This window comes from Euprymna scolopes, chromosome 31 (assembly GCF_053919585.1).
Source record: "Euprymna scolopes isolate OS-2025 chromosome 31, ASM5391958v1, whole genome shotgun sequence".
Taxonomy (NCBI): domain Eukaryota; kingdom Metazoa; phylum Mollusca; class Cephalopoda; order Sepiida; family Sepiolidae; genus Euprymna; species Euprymna scolopes.
The window spans coordinates 49,591,545-49,610,904 of record NC_136512.1 but is presented as its reverse complement, the minus strand read 5'-3'; the positions used below and the strand labels follow the sequence as shown (position 1 = coordinate 49,610,904).

The following is a 19,360-nucleotide window of genomic DNA, read 5'->3' as shown; positions in this document are numbered from 1 at the left end:
CATCTGCTGGTAAATCATGAGGGCTTCCCCCTCTAAGTATAGCGGCAGCAGGGTGACTACATCTTCTATCTTTTGCAGCTTCGTCACCATTTTTAATTTCTCCAGCCACTTAATCAGGTCACCCTCCCCAGTAAAGGGTCTCAACATCTGAGTGCTCAGTCTCCACTCAGCCATGTTAATTTGCTTGATGAGCCGAAATAGCTTGTCGTTTGCGTGACACTGCTGTTCGATCTTTTACTTTCTGGTTACCACTTGACGCGTCTTCTCTCCACTCCAAAACGAACTTCTGCAACTTTAGCTTTTCTCTCCCCGAATCCGACTTTTCTCTTCTACAAATACGACTTCTCTGCTCGCAATCTAACTTCAGAATGCCTTCCTTCCCCAAATCACTCCTCTTTTATCTCCAATCAGGAGCATCTCATTTGCATACCTCGTGGTCACCCTGTAGGCATATAAAGAAACAGGGCAGCCATTTTTGTTTCTTTCTTCTTCATTATGAACACGAGGTAAGCCATACAAAAATGCGGTCGGTCGTTCTTGTTTCTTTTTTCTTCATTTACACCACACAAAGTGCGATGAAACTCTAATGTACGCAGATAGAGTGGTAATACCTCAAGTATTACAGAAGAGAATTTTAAAAGAATTCCACATGGGACATCCTGGAATCTCCAGAATGAAAGCACTAATGAGAGCATATACGTACTGGCCTGGAATGGATCAGGATATAGAAAAAATGATAAAATTATGTAAGGGTTGCCAACTAGCAGCAAAAGCGCCGCCCACTAAGACGCAACCTTGGCCTAAAACAGATATATCATGGACGCGGATCCATATAGATTACGCAGGACCTCTAAAAGGATATTATTACCTGGTAATAGTAGATAGCATGTCGAAATGGCCAGAAATTTTTAAATTCAAACATCCTACAGCGGCAAACACAATAAAGGCGTTGGACGAGGTATTTGGGCGTTTTGGCGTACCAAAAACAATTGTTAGTGATAATGGCACCATGTTCAAAGGTCAAGAATTTAAGATCTACTGTGAGTCACTGGCCATAGAGCATATCACAACACCAACTTTTAGCACTCGATCTAACGGACAAGCTGAAAGATTTGTCGATACTTTTAAACGAGCATTAAAAAAGAACGATAACATCGACACAGAAGAAAAAAGTCTTCAGAAATTTTTAGCAGTGTACAGGATAACGCCTAATCCGAATACAAATGCAAATTTATCCCCAGCAGAAATAATGTTTGCCAGAAAAGTGCGCTCTGTGTTCGACCGGTTAATTCCAAGTAAAAAAGTAAAAAAAAGTGTAAAAGATAATGTACGATACAAGATATATAAGGACGGGGATAAAGTTTTTTTCAACAATTATCGGCAGGGAAGAGTTTTTGGGAAGAAGGCGTAATCTCAAAAAGAATTGGAAGAATGGTCTACATTATAAAAGGTCAGACATTTTCCCACAAAAGACATATAAACCAACTCAAACCCCGATATATTGAAATAGTTAAAAACAATGAAGTACCGATGGAAGTACTGTATGACATTTTTCACATAGAGCCTCCAAAAAAGGAAGCACCAGTAACTGAAAATACAAGTCACTCTCCAAAATCAAAAAATTCGCAAACGCAAATTTTAAGGAGAAGTGAAAGAAAAAGAAAAAGAACTGAATTTTTTGGACAAAGTCAAAAAAGAAAAAAATGGTGAAGCGAAATTCTAGGGAAGAATTTAGCTTGGGAGGAAGGTGATATAATGGACTGATCCAACACCCCTCAAATGAATGGACTGTTACGTCTATAAAAAGACAAGCAAACTCTCCTCACTTGGGAGACAGAATGTAGTACTAAGCTGTCAATGGACGCTTAGAAATGTGTGTACCTTTTACCCTAAATAAACCCTTTCTGTACAACCCCAGTAATGACTTGTTATTCATATAATCTACGATATAACAGCTCTGTACAAAATTTCCTTTAATTTGATGTGCTATGAGCCATATTTTGTTAATAATTCTTTGAATCGTGTCGTGGTGGCAATCTTGGATTTCCTGATTGCCATCTTGAATTTTTGATGATGTGATAATGACAAATGTTAATGTCCATCAGAATAATATTTCGCATAATGATAATGAAGCCTTACTTATTATTTTTCTTAGTTGTTTTTATGATGTTTCTACTTAAAGCTGTTAAGATGAAACTGAAATATGCTAATTAGTATACAAGTTACTAAGTGAGATGGTCATAAATAAAGCCAACTGAACCTTCATGGTATTATAATATGTTGAAAATTTCATCATTATACCTTAAAAAGATCTGAAGATGGATTAGTTTGTAAATTATGCAAATTTCCTACCATTTTCAGTCACAAGCATTTGAATAGGACTGACTTAGGACTGACCTAAGGCAAAATGTCCACACATTTTTTGATACTTTGAATGGTCATAAATCGAGTTCTTATGGACCGATTTTAACAAACTAAAGATATTATTTCTTTGCTTTTTATGCTCTTTTTAATAATGCTGGGTTTGAGCTTATTTGATCTAAAGAAAAAAAAATGGTGTGGTATTGCCACTATAAATTTTTTTTTTTTTTGTGTATTCATATTAAAAATCCTTTTTTCCTATTCATTTAAAAAGAAAACAACTTTGTTATATATGGGTCGTGGAATTGCATTCATCTGCAAAAGATCTAATTTGCATATTCTTTTAAACATTCATTTTAATTAATTCCCTATTAGTTTTTTTTGGTTTTCTTATGGGATGATCATCTTTAGTTAACTATTACGTGTAATTATATTCATGAAGATATTCTACATGATTTATACTTGCATAATATTTACATAAAAAGCTTATGGTAAACACAAACCTCTTTGTATATATATTTGTTTAAAAAGATTTTGCCTATCAAACTCCTCTGTCAGATTTTAGTCTACAGACATGAAACTTAGTATATAAAGTATTCGAACCCAAGCAAAACATTTTATTTGGGTTTTAGCTGGGGAAAATCGGTACACAAGTGTGAAAATTTAAAAAAAAAAAATGAAATTTGCCAGGTGAAGGTCAAACGACGGCATTACAAATATGCATACATAACATAGTAGCTCATGTTTTAGTTTTTAGCCTTGCAGCAAACAGGTCTTCATGGATCAGGCATTAACTTCAAAGGAAAAAATAAATCGTAAGCTAAACGTTTTGGTTTCGATTCTTGATGGTGATACAGGAGTTATTTTATTATTTTTTTTTAAATTATTACTATATATTGAGTTCAATATAATATGATAATAAAAACGAAATCGGCATTAATCAAAATATCATATTTAACTGTATTTTACGACCAGACAATGACGAGCAGCCTGCTATTATATATATATATATAGATATGTGTGTATACATATATATATATATATACACATACACACATTTATTTTCTTTTAACAGGCCATTTTTACAGTTTTCAACAACTCACAACCTAATGCTGCATCAACGCCTTTATCCTCACAGGTAGGTTTCTTGAAACTTTTTATTTTTAAAAATTATTTATTTACTCTCTCATTCTCTAAGAGTTCTTACACAATTCATTATTGGTTATTGCTTGCTGGCAACGAGTGGGGTTCCCTGGAGTCTGAGTAACAAGTCTTCTTAGAATTGCAATATTACACTCTGCTTCTTTCATTACCACTTGCAAATCACTTTGTGTTCTTGCAACAGCCGTTCATTATCAATTTCTTACTTTTTCTGGAATTTGAAAAGCAATGTCTTGTCACAATTTCAGTATTTTCCATGGCATTCCAGTTGAGGCGTGGATAGTGTTCATCCCCCTCAGTCTTCCTATTCTTCTCAACTCTTCATGACCCTTTTGTGCAGAATTCATGTGATGTTTTTCTAGTTTTTTTGTTTTATCGCTATTCAAATGTATTTCTGCGTTATCTTGTTACATAGGGGTTGATTTCTTTTATTATTTACTTGCTCGTTTTCATACAGACCATCGTCAAGAGTATTCACTGACAATAACCCATGATTTTCCCCGGAGTTCAAGCAATTTTTCGTTCTTGTTAAGTATTTTAAGATGTGGTCTCCTTGCTTAAATAAGTTGATCTGTTTATGTTCCAGAAGATTCTGTGATTTTTGTTTTCCAGTTTTACCACTCAATTTTTGTTTGAACCATTTGTTTAAATATTTGAAATGCGCTTGTTTGCATAATTCTTAGTTGTACTGTCTTCCTCACCATGTCTATTCTTGTAATTATTTTGAGCAAGTTTACTGCATTCAATTATGTGGTTTACTGTTTAATCTTTGTCCACATTTACATTTGCTTGGTCTTGTCAATCTTATACAGATTCCCCTCCATATTTATTTGAAAAATTAAGACATTAACTTTAAAGTGTGACAACTATACCAATTTGCTTTGCTTCTCCCTCCCTTTCAAGGCATGAAAAAGAAGATTTAAAAGAAAAAATGAATAACCAGAACTTAGTGTGATGTTTTCTTTTTAAAGTAAATTTTCAGTTGTCTATTTTTGAGGAGGCTATTTTATCATGTACAACTCTGGAAAGAGTGTGATACTATTTATGTTTGAGAATGTAGTCAGCCAGTTGTAGGGAAGAGTATTATTATTTTCCATTGTGTTATTTTTTGTGTTTAACATATATAATTATTTTTCCATATTTTTAGGCATAAAGCCATGATGTACAAATGTTTATCTCCAGTTACTTCCCTTGGCTCCCGAGCAAAGTAAGTTTGCATGAAAAACAAAACATGATATTGAATTTTTACTGAAAATTTTTCTAGATTTAATTAACTAATAATAACTTTCAGTAGTTCACAAGATTTTTCTTTTTTGATAACTTTCTCTTTTGATCATAGAAACATTAATTTCCTTTAATGAAACCTTTTTTTTTTTTTTTTAGAAAAAAGTAGTAAGATTAGTGTTATGTTTTATATTCACAACTCAAGCTTATGTAAAAATTTCTGAGTATTTTTGTCAGTCTATTGGTCTCATATAAGTTTCAAATCTACTTGACAGATTTGCACCAAACTTGATACTTTTTACGATGCTGAGTGTAAACTGTTATATAATACTATAACTTGAATGGAAATGTGAATTATCTTGTCACCAATAAAAAAAAGTCTATTTAAAGAATCACACCCACACACACACACAAAAAGAAGAAAAATCTAAAAACAAATAAATGATGACACATTATGAATATTCAAATCCTGCATGCTAAAAACAATTAACAATAACAATTTGCTAAGAAGAAATATTCTAAAAATTGTCTGAAAAAAAAGGCTTGACCTGGGTTAAAGGTTGTGAAGCCTCAACAAAGAAAATTAATTTCTTGTGAGAAAACGTTTACATCTTCTAAAAGATAATTCAATGAAGAATTATGTTATTTTGGAAGTATTAGTTTTGTAATCAACTTTATTAGATGTTTTTAAACTCTCAAACTTATACATGATAAGAAACTAAAAACAGTTACCAAATTTTTTTATAGGAATTTTCAAACTTAAATTTTATTAAATTAATTTTTTTTATTTTAATCGATTTTTATTCAAAAAATAGTTTACAAATTGTGTATTTATATTTACACACACAATATCTGATTTCATATTTCATGAAATTAACTAGTAACTTCAAAATAATTGTACTCAAGTAGCTTCAATGTTAGTGTGAAAAATATGGTTATATTTCAATGGAAAGAAAATTTAAATGATACTATTTCTTTCTTTTCAGAATGGTATACAATAACCTTGCTAATAGTGTGAGTAATCTTTCAAAGTTCGAGAATGAGGTAAGTTTTACTCTTAAACAATTAAACATGTAATTTTGTAGTAATGTAATTTTGCTTTACAAGAAAGAATACAGTTTTGGAAATAAACCATCATTCTCAGATAAATATTTTAAAATCAATTTTTTAGATGAAGATCCATAATTTGTATTATTTGTATATTATTCTTATATTTTTCCTGGTGCAATCTCCGCTCTTCATCAGGTGTGTCATATCAAACATGCTAAGTTTTGAGACATTGTGTTGAACAAAGATGGCAGCGTAGTTCAGATCAGTAACCAAGATGGCGACCAAGAATCAAATGCGGTCCGTGGCGTAGTTAACCTCTTAAGTTCTGAGATATTGTGTTGAACAAAGATGGCGGCATAGTTCAGATCAGTAACCAAGATGGCAGCGTAGTTCAGATCAGTACCAAGATGGCGGCGAAGAATTAAATGCGGTCCATGACGTAGTAAACGACGAACTGATTGAATCCAAAATTCAACAATTTTTATAATAATTTTGGGACGTTTTCATTGGTTGTTTAGCACAGCCGTTGGTTATAAAAATGATTGGCGAATCCATTCGTCTCATACCCCCATTAGAAGTCAAAAACATTTTACACACCCCCTTTTTTGATATAATGGAAGCATCCTTTCGGATTCAATTTTGGTTTCACTTTAGAAAAGGAAAGAAAAATAAATAAATAAAAATAAATGAACAAAGAAAAATAAACCAATAAAATAATTGTTTTTTTTTGTTTTTCTTTTTCTTTTTCTTCTTCTGGTTTTATGGGAATTTGTCTTTGTTCTCATCGGTCAAAAAGAATTATTAATATATTGGTATAATGTGTGCAAAAAGAAGCCTTTTTTTTTTTTTTTGGATACATATAAAAATAAACACTTTTTAAATATATATAAACATACAAATAGAATACTTTTCACAAATATACATTTTTTGTTTTGTTTTAACCAATGTTTGCCAAAAAAAAAAGAGATACAAAAAGAACTATTTGACAAATAGGAAGTTTGTAAAAGGTAAAAGTATGGTTCCCTCAAAAACAAGTGGCTTTTTTTTTTTTTTTTTTTTTGTAAGAAAAACTGGAAACATTATGTTAGGTATTAATTGGTTAATTTGGTTAGTAAGGTAGAAATGGTCGCAGTTTAACGTTGTGCCCGGGACAATTTACAATTTTTTTTTTTATTTGTTTTAATTTTTTTTTTTTTGGTGTGATTTTAACTGTTCATGCTTCTCCTTTTGGGTTTCTGAAAAGAGATTTATTCATAATTAGATTCCAAAAAGTTCGGTTATAAAATGTCTTAATTTTATTCTTTTTATAGGTTTAGTGAAAATGTCGGCTATATTATTTTCAGACGTTACATAAGTAAGAGTAATAGATTTTTTTCTTATTTCATCCCTTATAAAATGATATCTGATATCAATATGCTTCGACCTTTGATGAATTATTTGCTAATAAGATACTGCTCTGATTATCACAATGAATTACTATAGGTTTTTTACTTAGATCTGGTTTTAAAATAGATTTTAGAAGGGTGTTCAGAAAAATTGCCTCCTGCGCGGAATGAGTAAGAGCCACATATTCTGCTTCACAAGTAGAAAGGGCAACAATTTGTTGCTTTTTAGTTTTCCAAGAGATCATAGGTCCAGTTTTTGACAGTCTAAAACAATACCCCGCTATACTCTTTTTATCCTCAGAGTTGGCGCAATCTGAATCTGAAAAGCCTTCTAAATTTAGAGGATATGTAGATTTTTTAAATCTTAAAGATTCTTCCTTGGTTCCTTTTAGGTAACGAAGGATTTGTTTTGCACCATTAAGGTCTTTAATTGTCAGTTTCGATAAGTTTTTAGATAGCTTTGTTACAGTGTAACATATGTCAGGCCTTGTTGCGGTCATCAAGTAGATGAGGCTTCCTACCATTTCCCTGTATATTCGGTTATCTATGGATTTTGTTTCGGTCCCTATATTTTTTATTTATGTCTATTTCGACGGGAGTTGAACTCGGCTTACAATCTTGCATTCCGAACTTGAGCAGAATTTTTTCAATGTATCGTGATTGTTCATAGTTATAGTTTCCCAAAATTATTATAAAAATTGTCCAATTTTGGATTCAATCAGTTCGTTGTTTACTACATCACTGACCGCATTTGATTCTTGGTCGCTATCTTGGTTACTGATCTGAACTACGCCACCATCTTTGTTCATAACACAGAACAAGCTAGGTAACATACAAATATCCATGCAGGAGGTCACCAAACTAATAAAGAACCTAGATTCCAGTAAAGCAACTGGCCCTGATGGCATCCCAATTATAGTGTTAAAAAAGCTTCAACCAGAACTTGCTCCCATACTTACGAAACTATTTAAGCGCTGCCTTAAGGAGAAGTGCTTTCCGACTCCCTGGAAGACCTCTTCAGTTTTCCCTATATTTAAGAATTCAGGTGATAAGTCATCTCCCTCTCAATACAGACCTATAAGTCTCCTCTGTGTTATGAGTAAGTTACTGGAATCCATATTAAATAGAGAAATAGTCAACCACCTCAGCAGGAATAACCTTCTTAGTGACACTCAATATGGTTTCCGCTCTGCAAGATCTACCGCAGATATGCTGACGGTTATATCCCACAGGATAAGTGAATCTCTTGACAAAGGCTTCCTTTCTAGGGCAATTGCTCTTGACATATCAAAGGCCTTTGACAAGGTATGGCATAAGGGTCTACTTCACAAGATTTTCAGCTACGGTATAATGGGAAATGTTTTCTCAATCATTAAATCATTTCTCTCCGATAGGCTCATAAGAGTATAGGTCGATGGACAAAAATCGGAGGCCTGCAATATAAATGCTGGAGTCCCCCAGGGGTCAATCCTGGGCCCAACTCTCTTCCTGATCTACATCAATGACCCCCCTAAACACATACTTAAATCATTCGTTGACATATATGCTGATAACACAACCATCTACGGCAACACATCAAAGGCTGTAAATGACAAAGTTCTCTCTGATTCTCTATCCTCTGATCTCGAGCGCGTGGTTCAGTGGGGGAAGATGTAACTGGTTACCTTTAATGCATCCAAAACCAAACTCCTATCCTTACATCATCAACGCTCTGATCCCCAGCTGGCATCAATTGTGATGAATGGCTCTCGTCTGGGTGAGGCTCCGTGTTTTGACAAGCTTCTGGGTTTGACCTTTACTCCTGATCTGAAATGGAACACGTACATCAAGTCTGTTGCCAAGGTCGTTGGAAAGATGGTGGGATCCCTCTACCGCTCCAGAAGATATCTCACTACTGATGCAATTCTCTATCTATATAAAAGCCAAGTACGTCCAAGGATGGAATACTGTTGCCATATCTGGGCAGGAGCTGCTAAAAACAGCCTATCCTTCCTTGACAGAGTACAAAATAGACTTCGTGGCTTAGTGGGGGATGCCCTTTTCTCTACCCTGCAACCTCTCTCCCACAGAAGAGACGTTACGAGCCTGTCCTTGTTTTATCGTTATTTCCATGGCAGATGCTCATCTGAACTCCAGTCTCTGGTCCCCCCTCGCCAATCTTTCACGGAAAACACCCGTCTAGCTGAATCCATTATAAAAAATTTCTCCCACTCTTTATCTGTGCCTAAATCAAAACGTGGATTCCATGAACAAAGCTTCTTTCCTAGAACTGCACGTCTGTGGAACTCTGTTCCGTCTGCCTGCTTCCCTCCGGACTACAACTTGGATGTCTTCAAGTCCAATGTTAACAAATTCCTAATGAACCGCCCCCTTAAGTAAACACTTCAGCAAATCTCCTTACTAAATTAATGTACTTGCAATAACCCTTATCCCTGAGTGGCTTCCGGGCCTTGATAAGTGGTGATCACTGTGTAAAAAAAAAAAAAAAAAAAAAAAAAAAAAAAAAAAAAAAAAAAAAAATGTCTCAAAACTTAGCAGGTTATACACCCAGCCACCGTCTTTTCTTTGACAGATCGGAATCTAAATTCGAATTGTGTAGGTAAAATTTCTGGGATATCTAAGGATTCGAAAACTACCCAAAGTCATACAATCTCCAACAGAGAATCCAAATGATCCCGAATTTCTCGAAAAAAACGCGACTGTTTTTGCAGAACTGATTCAATGATTAGACGATAGAAGTCTGTCTCTGATTATAAGAGACGCATTGGATGATGGGAGGAAAGCATTGAACATATTAAGAGAACATTATTTATCAAAAGGGAAACTGAAAATAATGTCACCATATACAGAATTAACGTCTTTGAAACGTAACGAGGATGAAACGATTACCGACTACGTTAAAAGGGCAGAAACCAATGCCTTAAAACTCTCAGGTGAAATAAGCGATAGCTTGTTGATATCAATGACCCTCAAGGGACTTCCAGCCGATTTTAAACCATTTACAACTGTTATAACTCAGAAAGACAAACCCATAAATTTCAGCGAATTTAAAGTGGCATTGCGCAGTTACGAAGAGACTAATCGTATGCTCATGAACAATAATAACAAATAACACCAACAATATTATGAAGTTCAAAAATGCTTCTTGAAAGCAGACACCACCAAATTACGCACCTCACCACAACATATTTTCCAAAAGTGATTTTCCCAAGAAAAAGAATAAGATTATCTGCTATAATTGTGGACGACCCAACCACAAAAGTTTCCAATGTCGATATAAACGCTCTAAAATGGACTCCGTAAAAAACGTTGAGAACTTTGAGGAAGAACATACATTTCTATTCACATGTAACTTTGACAATACCACAAATGGTAAAAATCTTGTAGACTGTGGTGCTACAGCGCACGTTATTACCAAGGAATCTGATTTTATTAATTTTGATTCAAACTTTAACCCTCAAAGTCATTTTGTCGAACTTGACGACGGTAGTCAAATAAATGATATAGTCTTGAAAAGAGGCGATGCTAAAATATACCTAAAAAATAATAAAGGCGAAATCTGTAACTGTATTCTAAAAATTACTCTGTTCATACCTACATTTAAGCAAGACATATTTTCCGTGCAGGCTGCAATTAAACAAGGCGCGAGTATACAATTTGGCCAAAATACATCAAAATTGACATACCCCAATGGAACTGTATTTGACATTAAAGAACATGGCCAACTATATTATTTAAAAAGTATTGTTCCCTCAAAACTGCCTGTCATGACTTGGAAACCTGGCATAAAATTCTAGGACACTGCAATACAGCTGATATTAAAAAATTACCAAATGTAGTCGAAGGCATGAAAATAATACCTTCCAACGATCTCTCAAATTGTGATGTGTGTGCACAGGGGAAAATGACAAGAAGATATAAGCCGAACGCCAGACAAAAAAGCTACGAAAATTCTCTCACTTGTGCATTGTGACTTAGCAGGTCCAATCAGCCCGATGGGGAGAAACAATCTAAGGTACGTTTTGAACTTTATTGATGATTTTTCTGGTTTAATTATGGTTTATTTTCTAAAAAACAAATCCGACACTATCCTCGCCACTAAGAAATATTTAGCTGATATTGCCCCGTACGGTTCAGTAAAATGTATTCGCTCAGACAATGGGACTGAATTTACTAGTAAAGACTTTGAACTTCTATTAATTAACCACCGTATTAAACATGAGAAATTGGCGCCATACTCCTCCTTCCAAAATGGCACTGCTGAAAGGGCATGGCGAACCCTTTTTGAGATGACAAGATGCCTACTTATCGAATTGAAATTAGCGCAGAGTTTATGGACATATGCTTTAATGGCAGCAGCATATATCAGAAATAGATCGTTCAATAAGAGGCTAGGAAAAACGCTGTATGAAGCGTTTTGCGGTGTAAAACCTAAAATGAACAGAATGCATCTATTTGGTTCTGATTGTTTTGCATTTATAGAAAACACCAGTAAACTAAATACTAAAAGCGAAAAAGGTACTTTCATAGGTTACGATAGAAATAGTCTGGTATACTTAATCTACTTTGCAGCTCAAAATGCCATAAAAAGGGTTAGATGTGTAAAATTCAATGATACATTAAATTTTAAAAATTACGATCCAGTGAATGAAAAACATGAAATATTGCCTAGCATCTTAATCGATCACAATGAAAATATTAATAACGACGGCAATTCCAGTACTTCTGACGAAAACAGTAACCAGACACGTCAATACCCAATAAGGGAGCGAAAAATGCTAGACTTCTTACAAATTGAAAAGATATAAGATTACGCCGTGGATTACTGTTATTCGTTGAACAGCACACCGGAAAGTTATAATGAGGCGATTAATTCACAAAATCACCAAGAATGGGAACAAGCTATGGTATCCGAATTGAAAGCTTTATCTGAAAATAACACATACGAAATAGTGGCAAAACCAACAGATAAAAATATAATTGCTTCACGCTGGGTTTTTTCCAAAAAAACTTTTAAAGCAATATTTGTGGCGAAAGGTTTCTCACAAATTCCTGGAGTGGAATATTGTGCAACACTTTCACCAACGACAAATTTAACGACAATTAGAATTTTATTACAACTTGCCACTCAATACAATTTAAAATCAAATGGATGTAAAAAAATGCTTATTTAAATGCTCCAATTGACTGTGAAATCTACATTTACCCTCCAGAGGGATTTAAAATGAAAAAATAAAAATTGGGTGTGGAAATTAAATAAATCGTCATATGGACTAAAACAAAGTGCACACAATTGGAATTTAACACTCCATAATTATTTAATAGAACAGGAATTCAAACAATGTCCCGTAGACATATAAATGTATACCAAAAATGTAGGTAATAAATTGTTGATTTTGGTTTTTTGGGTTGACGATATATTACTCACTTCAAACTGTGACAACACTTTAAGAGATATTAAAAATGAATTGAATAAAAAATTTAATTCTTGGCCGCCATCTTGGTTGCTGATCTGAACTATGCCGACATCTTGGTTACTGATCTGATCTATGCCGCCATCTTTGTTCAACACAATATCTCAGAACTTAAGAGGTTAACTATGCCACGGACCGCATTTGATTCTTGGTCGCCATCTTGGTTACTGATCTGAACTACGCCGCCATCTTTGTTCAACACAATGTCTCAAAACTTAACAAAACACATATAAAATGCAGGACAAAATGAATAATCAGTTCTCGGTGACAATTTTCTTGGGATTTTCTAGGTTCAATCCACATTGCTGGTGATGCTAAAAATACAATTGATATTTCTACCCAGTCATGGCTGTTAGGATGAGGACAATTTTTTCCCATGGCTTAAATAAAGGATTCTTAAAATTTCCAAAGTTTGACAAAATGCACCTGAAAAAGATTGCAAGTTACATTGACTGAAAAGTTGTGAGAATAAAATCCAGGAACAAATAATACAAATTAGTGAAGTCCGTTCATGTTCTTTTTAAGAAAATCAAATATTTCTTTGTTTTTCACTTAAAATTTTTATAGTAATAAAACTTGTTAGTTGTGTGATGCCTTTTATGATAATCGGCTCTACCAATAATAATAATGGTGGACCACCAACCTGCTAAGGTGGAGTGTGGTTAATTAATGTTATGTTTTTATTGTTTTGGTCAGAGCTGTGAATCATTTGTACAGGCCCAACGCCGTGCACTGCAGTATGAACGAAAACTTGAAGACCGAAGAGTCAGACCCAGAAAACTGCGGAGAGGAGCAAGAAGTAGACGAGCAAAAAAATCCAAAGCATCTTCTGAATCCGAACCAAGTAAGAAATCATATATTAATTTTGTCAAATGTTCAACTTGCGCATAATGTATGGTCATCGTCAACCTTCTTCATTGCTAAAGCTTTCATCTCACAGGATTTCTGAAACCAATCATTTGGTGACTTTTTTTATGCTTTAAAAAGCATTATGACTGAGTTTGAATTCATGCTAGAAAAGTATATGCATTTCTTCCGTTTTCATCTTCATTAAGTGTGAAATAAGTTAAACATTTTTAAAATGTACACATGTAAGCATGTAAAGTTTTGTATAAAAAAATATAACATGCAAATCCACTTTTTAAATGTGAGTGGAAAAATAAAAAAGTACCTTGTGAACAATTTTTCTATTTCATTTAATGTTTATTATTTAATCACTTGTTTGTATTAGAAATTGTTACGGTACATTTGAGAAAATTCCAAAATAAACTCTTAAGTTTTTAAATCTATCAGAAGCAGAGCCCTTGTAACCATCCTAAAAAGTTGAGTTAAAAAATTGCAGTTATTACTCTTTTAGCACAAATTTTATTAAAATGACTACACAGACTCCTACCTGCTGAAACAAACAAAATGGCAGATGTTTTGGAGTACTGTGGTCTTGATTAAATTAAGCATGGAATAGCTTGCTTTCAATATGATACAATAAGGGAATAAAGTTCCTTTTTTAAGTCTTTCAATCTAGAAATTTTCATAAGTTTAATTTATTCATTATTTTTAATCTCACAAAATACAATCTAATTATAATTATGCTTGTGGCTACAGCCATTATCATCCTGGACACTCCTTAAAAGGAAAATGGAATATTCCAAATGGCTAATAAACATTTAAATTTAATAAAACAAAAAAAAATTTGGTGTTGCTGAAAAGGAAAAACCCATTTGCTGATTGGATGAGGAAAACACATGCCACATTCTCATTGGATAAAAGCAATCTCGCTAACCAACTGAAAAACTAAAACAATATGGCAGCTTTTACCTTTCAATTCAAACATAATTTGTCATAAAAAAAAAAAAAAACCATTGGATAAAATAGTGGATTACAATTTAATTTATTTATAAAAACTTTATTTTAAGCTTTTGATTTTTTTGTAAAATCAAATAAATTCCTTTACCCTCAGAATACAAATGGACTATTCTCGATTAACTTATTTGTTTATTGATTTCATTTTATATATTAAATCAAAACAATTTAAAACTCTGCCCTCTGCACAATAAAAAAATAATTAAGCTAAAACAAAAATCTTTTTCTTACTTCGATTTATTTAATCAAGTAAAAATTTCCATTTTTTTTAAATTTTTTTACTTGATTTCCAAAGTAAAAATAAAATAAGAAAAAAAAACGGGTGTTTTTACTTTTACAACTGACTTGGGAGGGGGGGTTAAAGCAGATAATTATTCCCCAAAAATTAAATTAGTTAATAAAAAGTTTATATTGTGTAAATATTATTACAAAATTTTTCTGCCAATCTGCCTCCCTTTCTTATTATATGCACAGTAATTCTTCTTTAATGTAATTTAAATATGATTGTCATTGATTATTTGTGTACATTGATATTTTTTTACATATTTAATTTTATGGATTTTTACACCGTATTTAAATTTACTAAAAAGTATTAGAAATATAACTATTTAGCTTGAGAACAGTAGTTTGAAAAAAAAAACATTGTAGATAATAATTCCTCACTGTCCAAATTATTTTTTTTGTTTCAGAATGTATTCTTTCAGAATTAGTGTCTATTTCACACATAGTTATGAGGATAAGGAGTGGGTGCATACCTTTTCCAAAAGTGCTTATACAGACACTCTTTCAGAAAATATCCAAAAAGAGGCCAAAATTTTTTAATTTATTTATCTTTGCTTTTTTCCCCAAATTTATTGATTTTATTTTATTTGTAGACCATTCCATTTTGAATGACAAAGTAGTCACACCGTCACCACCACCATCACTACCACCACCACCATCATCATCTTCAAGCAAACCATATTTTTACTCTTCTCTGGATGGCCTAGATAAAATGAGTTCCAGTTGTAACTCTCTCAGCCAGACCTGTCCGTCACCCATAACCGGTATGTCTGCTTACAATAGTGAAATGTCAACCGAAATGCCTCACTTGCTTAACTATTCCAACAATAATGCTCTATCCAGCCAAATAGATGCAGCCAGGCAAAAAGTGGATATGATTGCAATTTTGGAAAATGGTGGTAGTTTAAGGTATGTAAAACTGCCATCTTTATTTACTTCTGAAGAACATAAAATATTTGCTAGTTATTGTTATTTAATTCTACTGCATAAAAAACAAGGGTAGATAACTTCTGTTAATTAAATCTCGGTAGCATTGCATGTCTGGTTAAAAGAACTACCGTAACCATTTCACTTTCAAAATGAAAATAATACCAACCAGAATAAAATGATAAAATTATCGATTAGATGAAAATTTGTTTTAGCACCATTCTTAACCTAGATTGTAGTACCAGACACAAGCTTTTTCTGATTTCTTGCAAAGTTCTCATTTTTTCGCTATTTTTTTTTTTGTTCAAATTATTATTTTTATTTTCCTTCCAACTATTTTTCTTCCATTTCCCTCTATTTGTTTTCTCTTTTTATTATAATTAAATGAAACGAATTAAAAAATCTAATGTAGCCAAACAGCATATATACATTTTCACCTTTTTGTCATTTTGCAGTCAATTACAAGCCCGGACAGCTTTTGCCCTTTATTTGCAAAAAGTTCAACAGCGATTGGTGAAGGAAACCAATTCACCAGAAGTAGGAAATGTTGATTCACTTAACGATCAAATGGTAAGAACCAAAAAAAAAAAAAAATTCAGAAACAATTATGTTTTCTAATTTAGTTTCCAACTTCTGTTTTTGTCTTATGCTATTTTTCCATTTTTCTTATTTTCCACATCATTCTATACATCCATGAATATAGACTAGCCTAACTTGGGCAGATTTTTCTAGAAAAACTCTACTTTGACTCCTAGAGGAATAAACAGTTTCCAAATTGCCAAAAATGATTTTTTTTATAAAAATATAGAATACTTGAGAACTTATAAACCCAAACGAAACAAACAACACATATTACCATATTAAAATTAAATTCTTTACTAAACCTAGTTAGTTTTAATGTGTTGAATTTATTTGTAGGATCATTTATTGTAAAGAATTAAAAAAAAAAAACTTGCAAATTGCAAAATCTAACCAGATAGAGTATTTAATTCTAATTCATTTGATAAAAATTGTTTCGTATTTTTTTTGTTTTTATGAGATTTTGAGTGTTAACTATTCTGTACTCTTACCATTTCTTGCAATTATCTAAAATTTCTGTTAATAGTTTTTGTTCAAAATCTACAAAAATAAGGATTAATAGTATCTGATGAGAAGATGCCCATCAAATTGTCAAAAACCTGTTTATAAATATCTGAACGTACACTTATTTTTCTTCAAAGTACAACAAAAGTTTATCTTCATTTGCTTTTTGTTTATTTCCTTAGATTTATTTTTATCAAAAACTAGCTTTCCATTCCTGGGAAATCCCGAGAGTTAAATTAATCTCATTTAAATCCTACATGAGGAATAGCAAAGTAATGTAATGTCTGAGAAATGGAATCGCACAAAGTAATTAAATGATTGACTTCTTTTCTAAGAAATGGAAAATATATAATGATATAATTTAATCAGGATATTTTTTTTTATTTCACAAAGTTAATCTGTAAAATATCTCATTTGTTTTATAAGAAACCCAAATGCATTCTAATGGATTTAATGTTATTTATAGATAAAATTTTGACAATTTTGTTTCTAAAATAGGATTTTTAGTTCATTAATTCCTTAAAATGACTGATTTGTTCTATAAGAAGCCACAGTGCATTATAGAAAAAGATTTGTCTTCTTTTCCGACAGAAAACATTTGATCTGAAAGTCTCATAATCAACTGAAGAACCCTGTTCTTGGATAATATTCAGTATCTATATGTTAAAAGATACATTGAAAGTTGACACATTATGTCCCTAAGGAAAAATTTTTGAACCCTAATCTTTACATAGTATATTTTGTGATTTCTTTTTTTTTTTTTGTCTTTGCATCATATATGTTTTTTTTTTTTTACCTGCTTTTAATCAGTGACACAATCAATACAAAAGAGTATGTTCGGTTTAGCTGAATATATCACCAATAATAGTTACAATGTGGAACACTATATTGACATAATTACTGAATATTTATTTCCTAGTAGTTGCTTCTGTCAACAGGGACTCTAAGTGCTCTCTTCACTCTGGATCTGACATATTTACATATGATAACATTGAATCTGAAACTGAAATATTACTTCAAAGGTTTCTGCCAAATTAAGCTACTTTCTATTCTTCATGCAATGTTTAAGATAACTTCTCCTTTTTTAGGTTAATCCCTGTCAATCATACTTATGCATCTGCAATATGTAGTTTTAAAAATATATATATATTGTTTTTTTGTTTTTTTTTTACAAAGGAGTCACCACTTATCAAGGTCTAAAAGCCACTCAGTGATAAGGGTTACTGAAACTACAGTAGTCAATGGGACAATATTGTAGTAATTGTTGGGAAATTTGGTAAATTGGATTACTTAAAGGGATGATCATATTGTAGTCACCTAGAAAGCATGGAAACAAGAGTTCTACATGCATGCAGTTCTAAAAAAAAAGCTTTGTTCATGGAATCTACATTTTAGTTTTAGGCACAGATAAAAAAGAGGGGGGGGGGGATTATTGATGGTGGTTTCAGCTGCTGCCAAATACTATTTTTCTATCATTTTGTTTACACACAAAAGAAACTAATAAAAAATAGCCAAAGATTATTTATGGCTTTATTTTATCAGATGGCTTTCCTTATCTGGATTTAAGAAATTTTGAGTTTATCATCACAGAGAGAGATCTTTTTATAACCCTAAAACTGAAAATAGATTCTTCAAGTCATTTTTTGTGTGTAATTTCAAAAACACATAATTCAGTGCATTTCAAAATCAATTACAATAAAATTATGTGATTGGTTAATGTGTTTGGCTATCAACATGGATTATGAAATTAAGACATCCTTCCAGCCAGTTTTATTGTGATCTTATTTGTGTTCAGCAGTATATAAAAGGTTGCTGCCTCAATGATCATAGGGCAAATTAGCAGAGAGAAGGAAGAAACAAAACAAGAATACATAGGACATCTAAAAGGTCCTCTCTTCTGCTGAAATTAGCACAACTTTAATGAAAGATTATTCAAGTTCCCCTCAACACCCAGACTAAAAAAATATTGTTACAAATGTATTCCTTTCTAAATTGAGTAATATAGTTAATTTGATATATAAACTTATCTTTTGTATGATTGATTCCATATGCTGTCATCTGTACAAAATATTTTTTATTTACATTCACCTGAAAATTTGAAAGTTCAAGCCTGCTAAGAAAAGGGATAAAATTATGCGTTGTTCAGTACATTAGAAAATAACTGTAGTAGTAGTTGCATTGTGTGTGTATATTTTTTAGTTTTTGTAAGCAGTTATTGTGAGCAAGTATCAGTCAGCATGGTTGGACGAGTTGCTGTTTTTATGCATAGATTTGTTTGTGTGTAAGTGTCCCGTGTTGAGTATGTGTGTATGTTGAAAATACGTTCCACTTTATATCTTTTACTGTTGATATTTCTTGCCAAACAAAATGCACATTATTTAGTGTGGTATTTTGCTGAGAAACAAGTAAATAAAATATAAAAATTTAATGGAAGTTATTTGCAAATTTTTTATCTTGATAAATATAAATCCAGAAATCAATTATTCTTTTTGTTAGTTGCCCCAGCAATGTATAGAAATACTCAAAGTTGTGTGAGAACAGTTTTAGTGGCAG

At 32.4% G+C, this 19,360-nt stretch overlaps 1 protein-coding gene across 2 annotated transcripts in view; it reads left to right on the top strand.

Moving 5' to 3' along the window:
• LOC145255738 (tubulin polyglutamylase TTLL5-like) overlaps positions 1–19,360 on the top strand; it is a 459,668-nt gene that overhangs the window by 331,333 nt on the left and 108,975 nt on the right. For both annotated transcript variants that reach the window (XM_080114369.1, XM_080114368.1), the window contains exons 18-23: positions 3,437–3,499; positions 4,670–4,729; positions 5,733–5,790; positions 13,352–13,499; positions 15,391–15,706; positions 16,180–16,294. In XM_080114369.1, the coding sequence (XP_079970495.1) occupies positions 3,437–3,499; positions 4,670–4,729; positions 5,733–5,790; positions 13,352–13,499; positions 15,391–15,706; positions 16,180–16,294 (760 nt within the window). The remainder of the gene's footprint in view (positions 1–3,436; positions 3,500–4,669; positions 4,730–5,732; positions 5,791–13,351; positions 13,500–15,390; positions 15,707–16,179; positions 16,295–19,360) is intronic.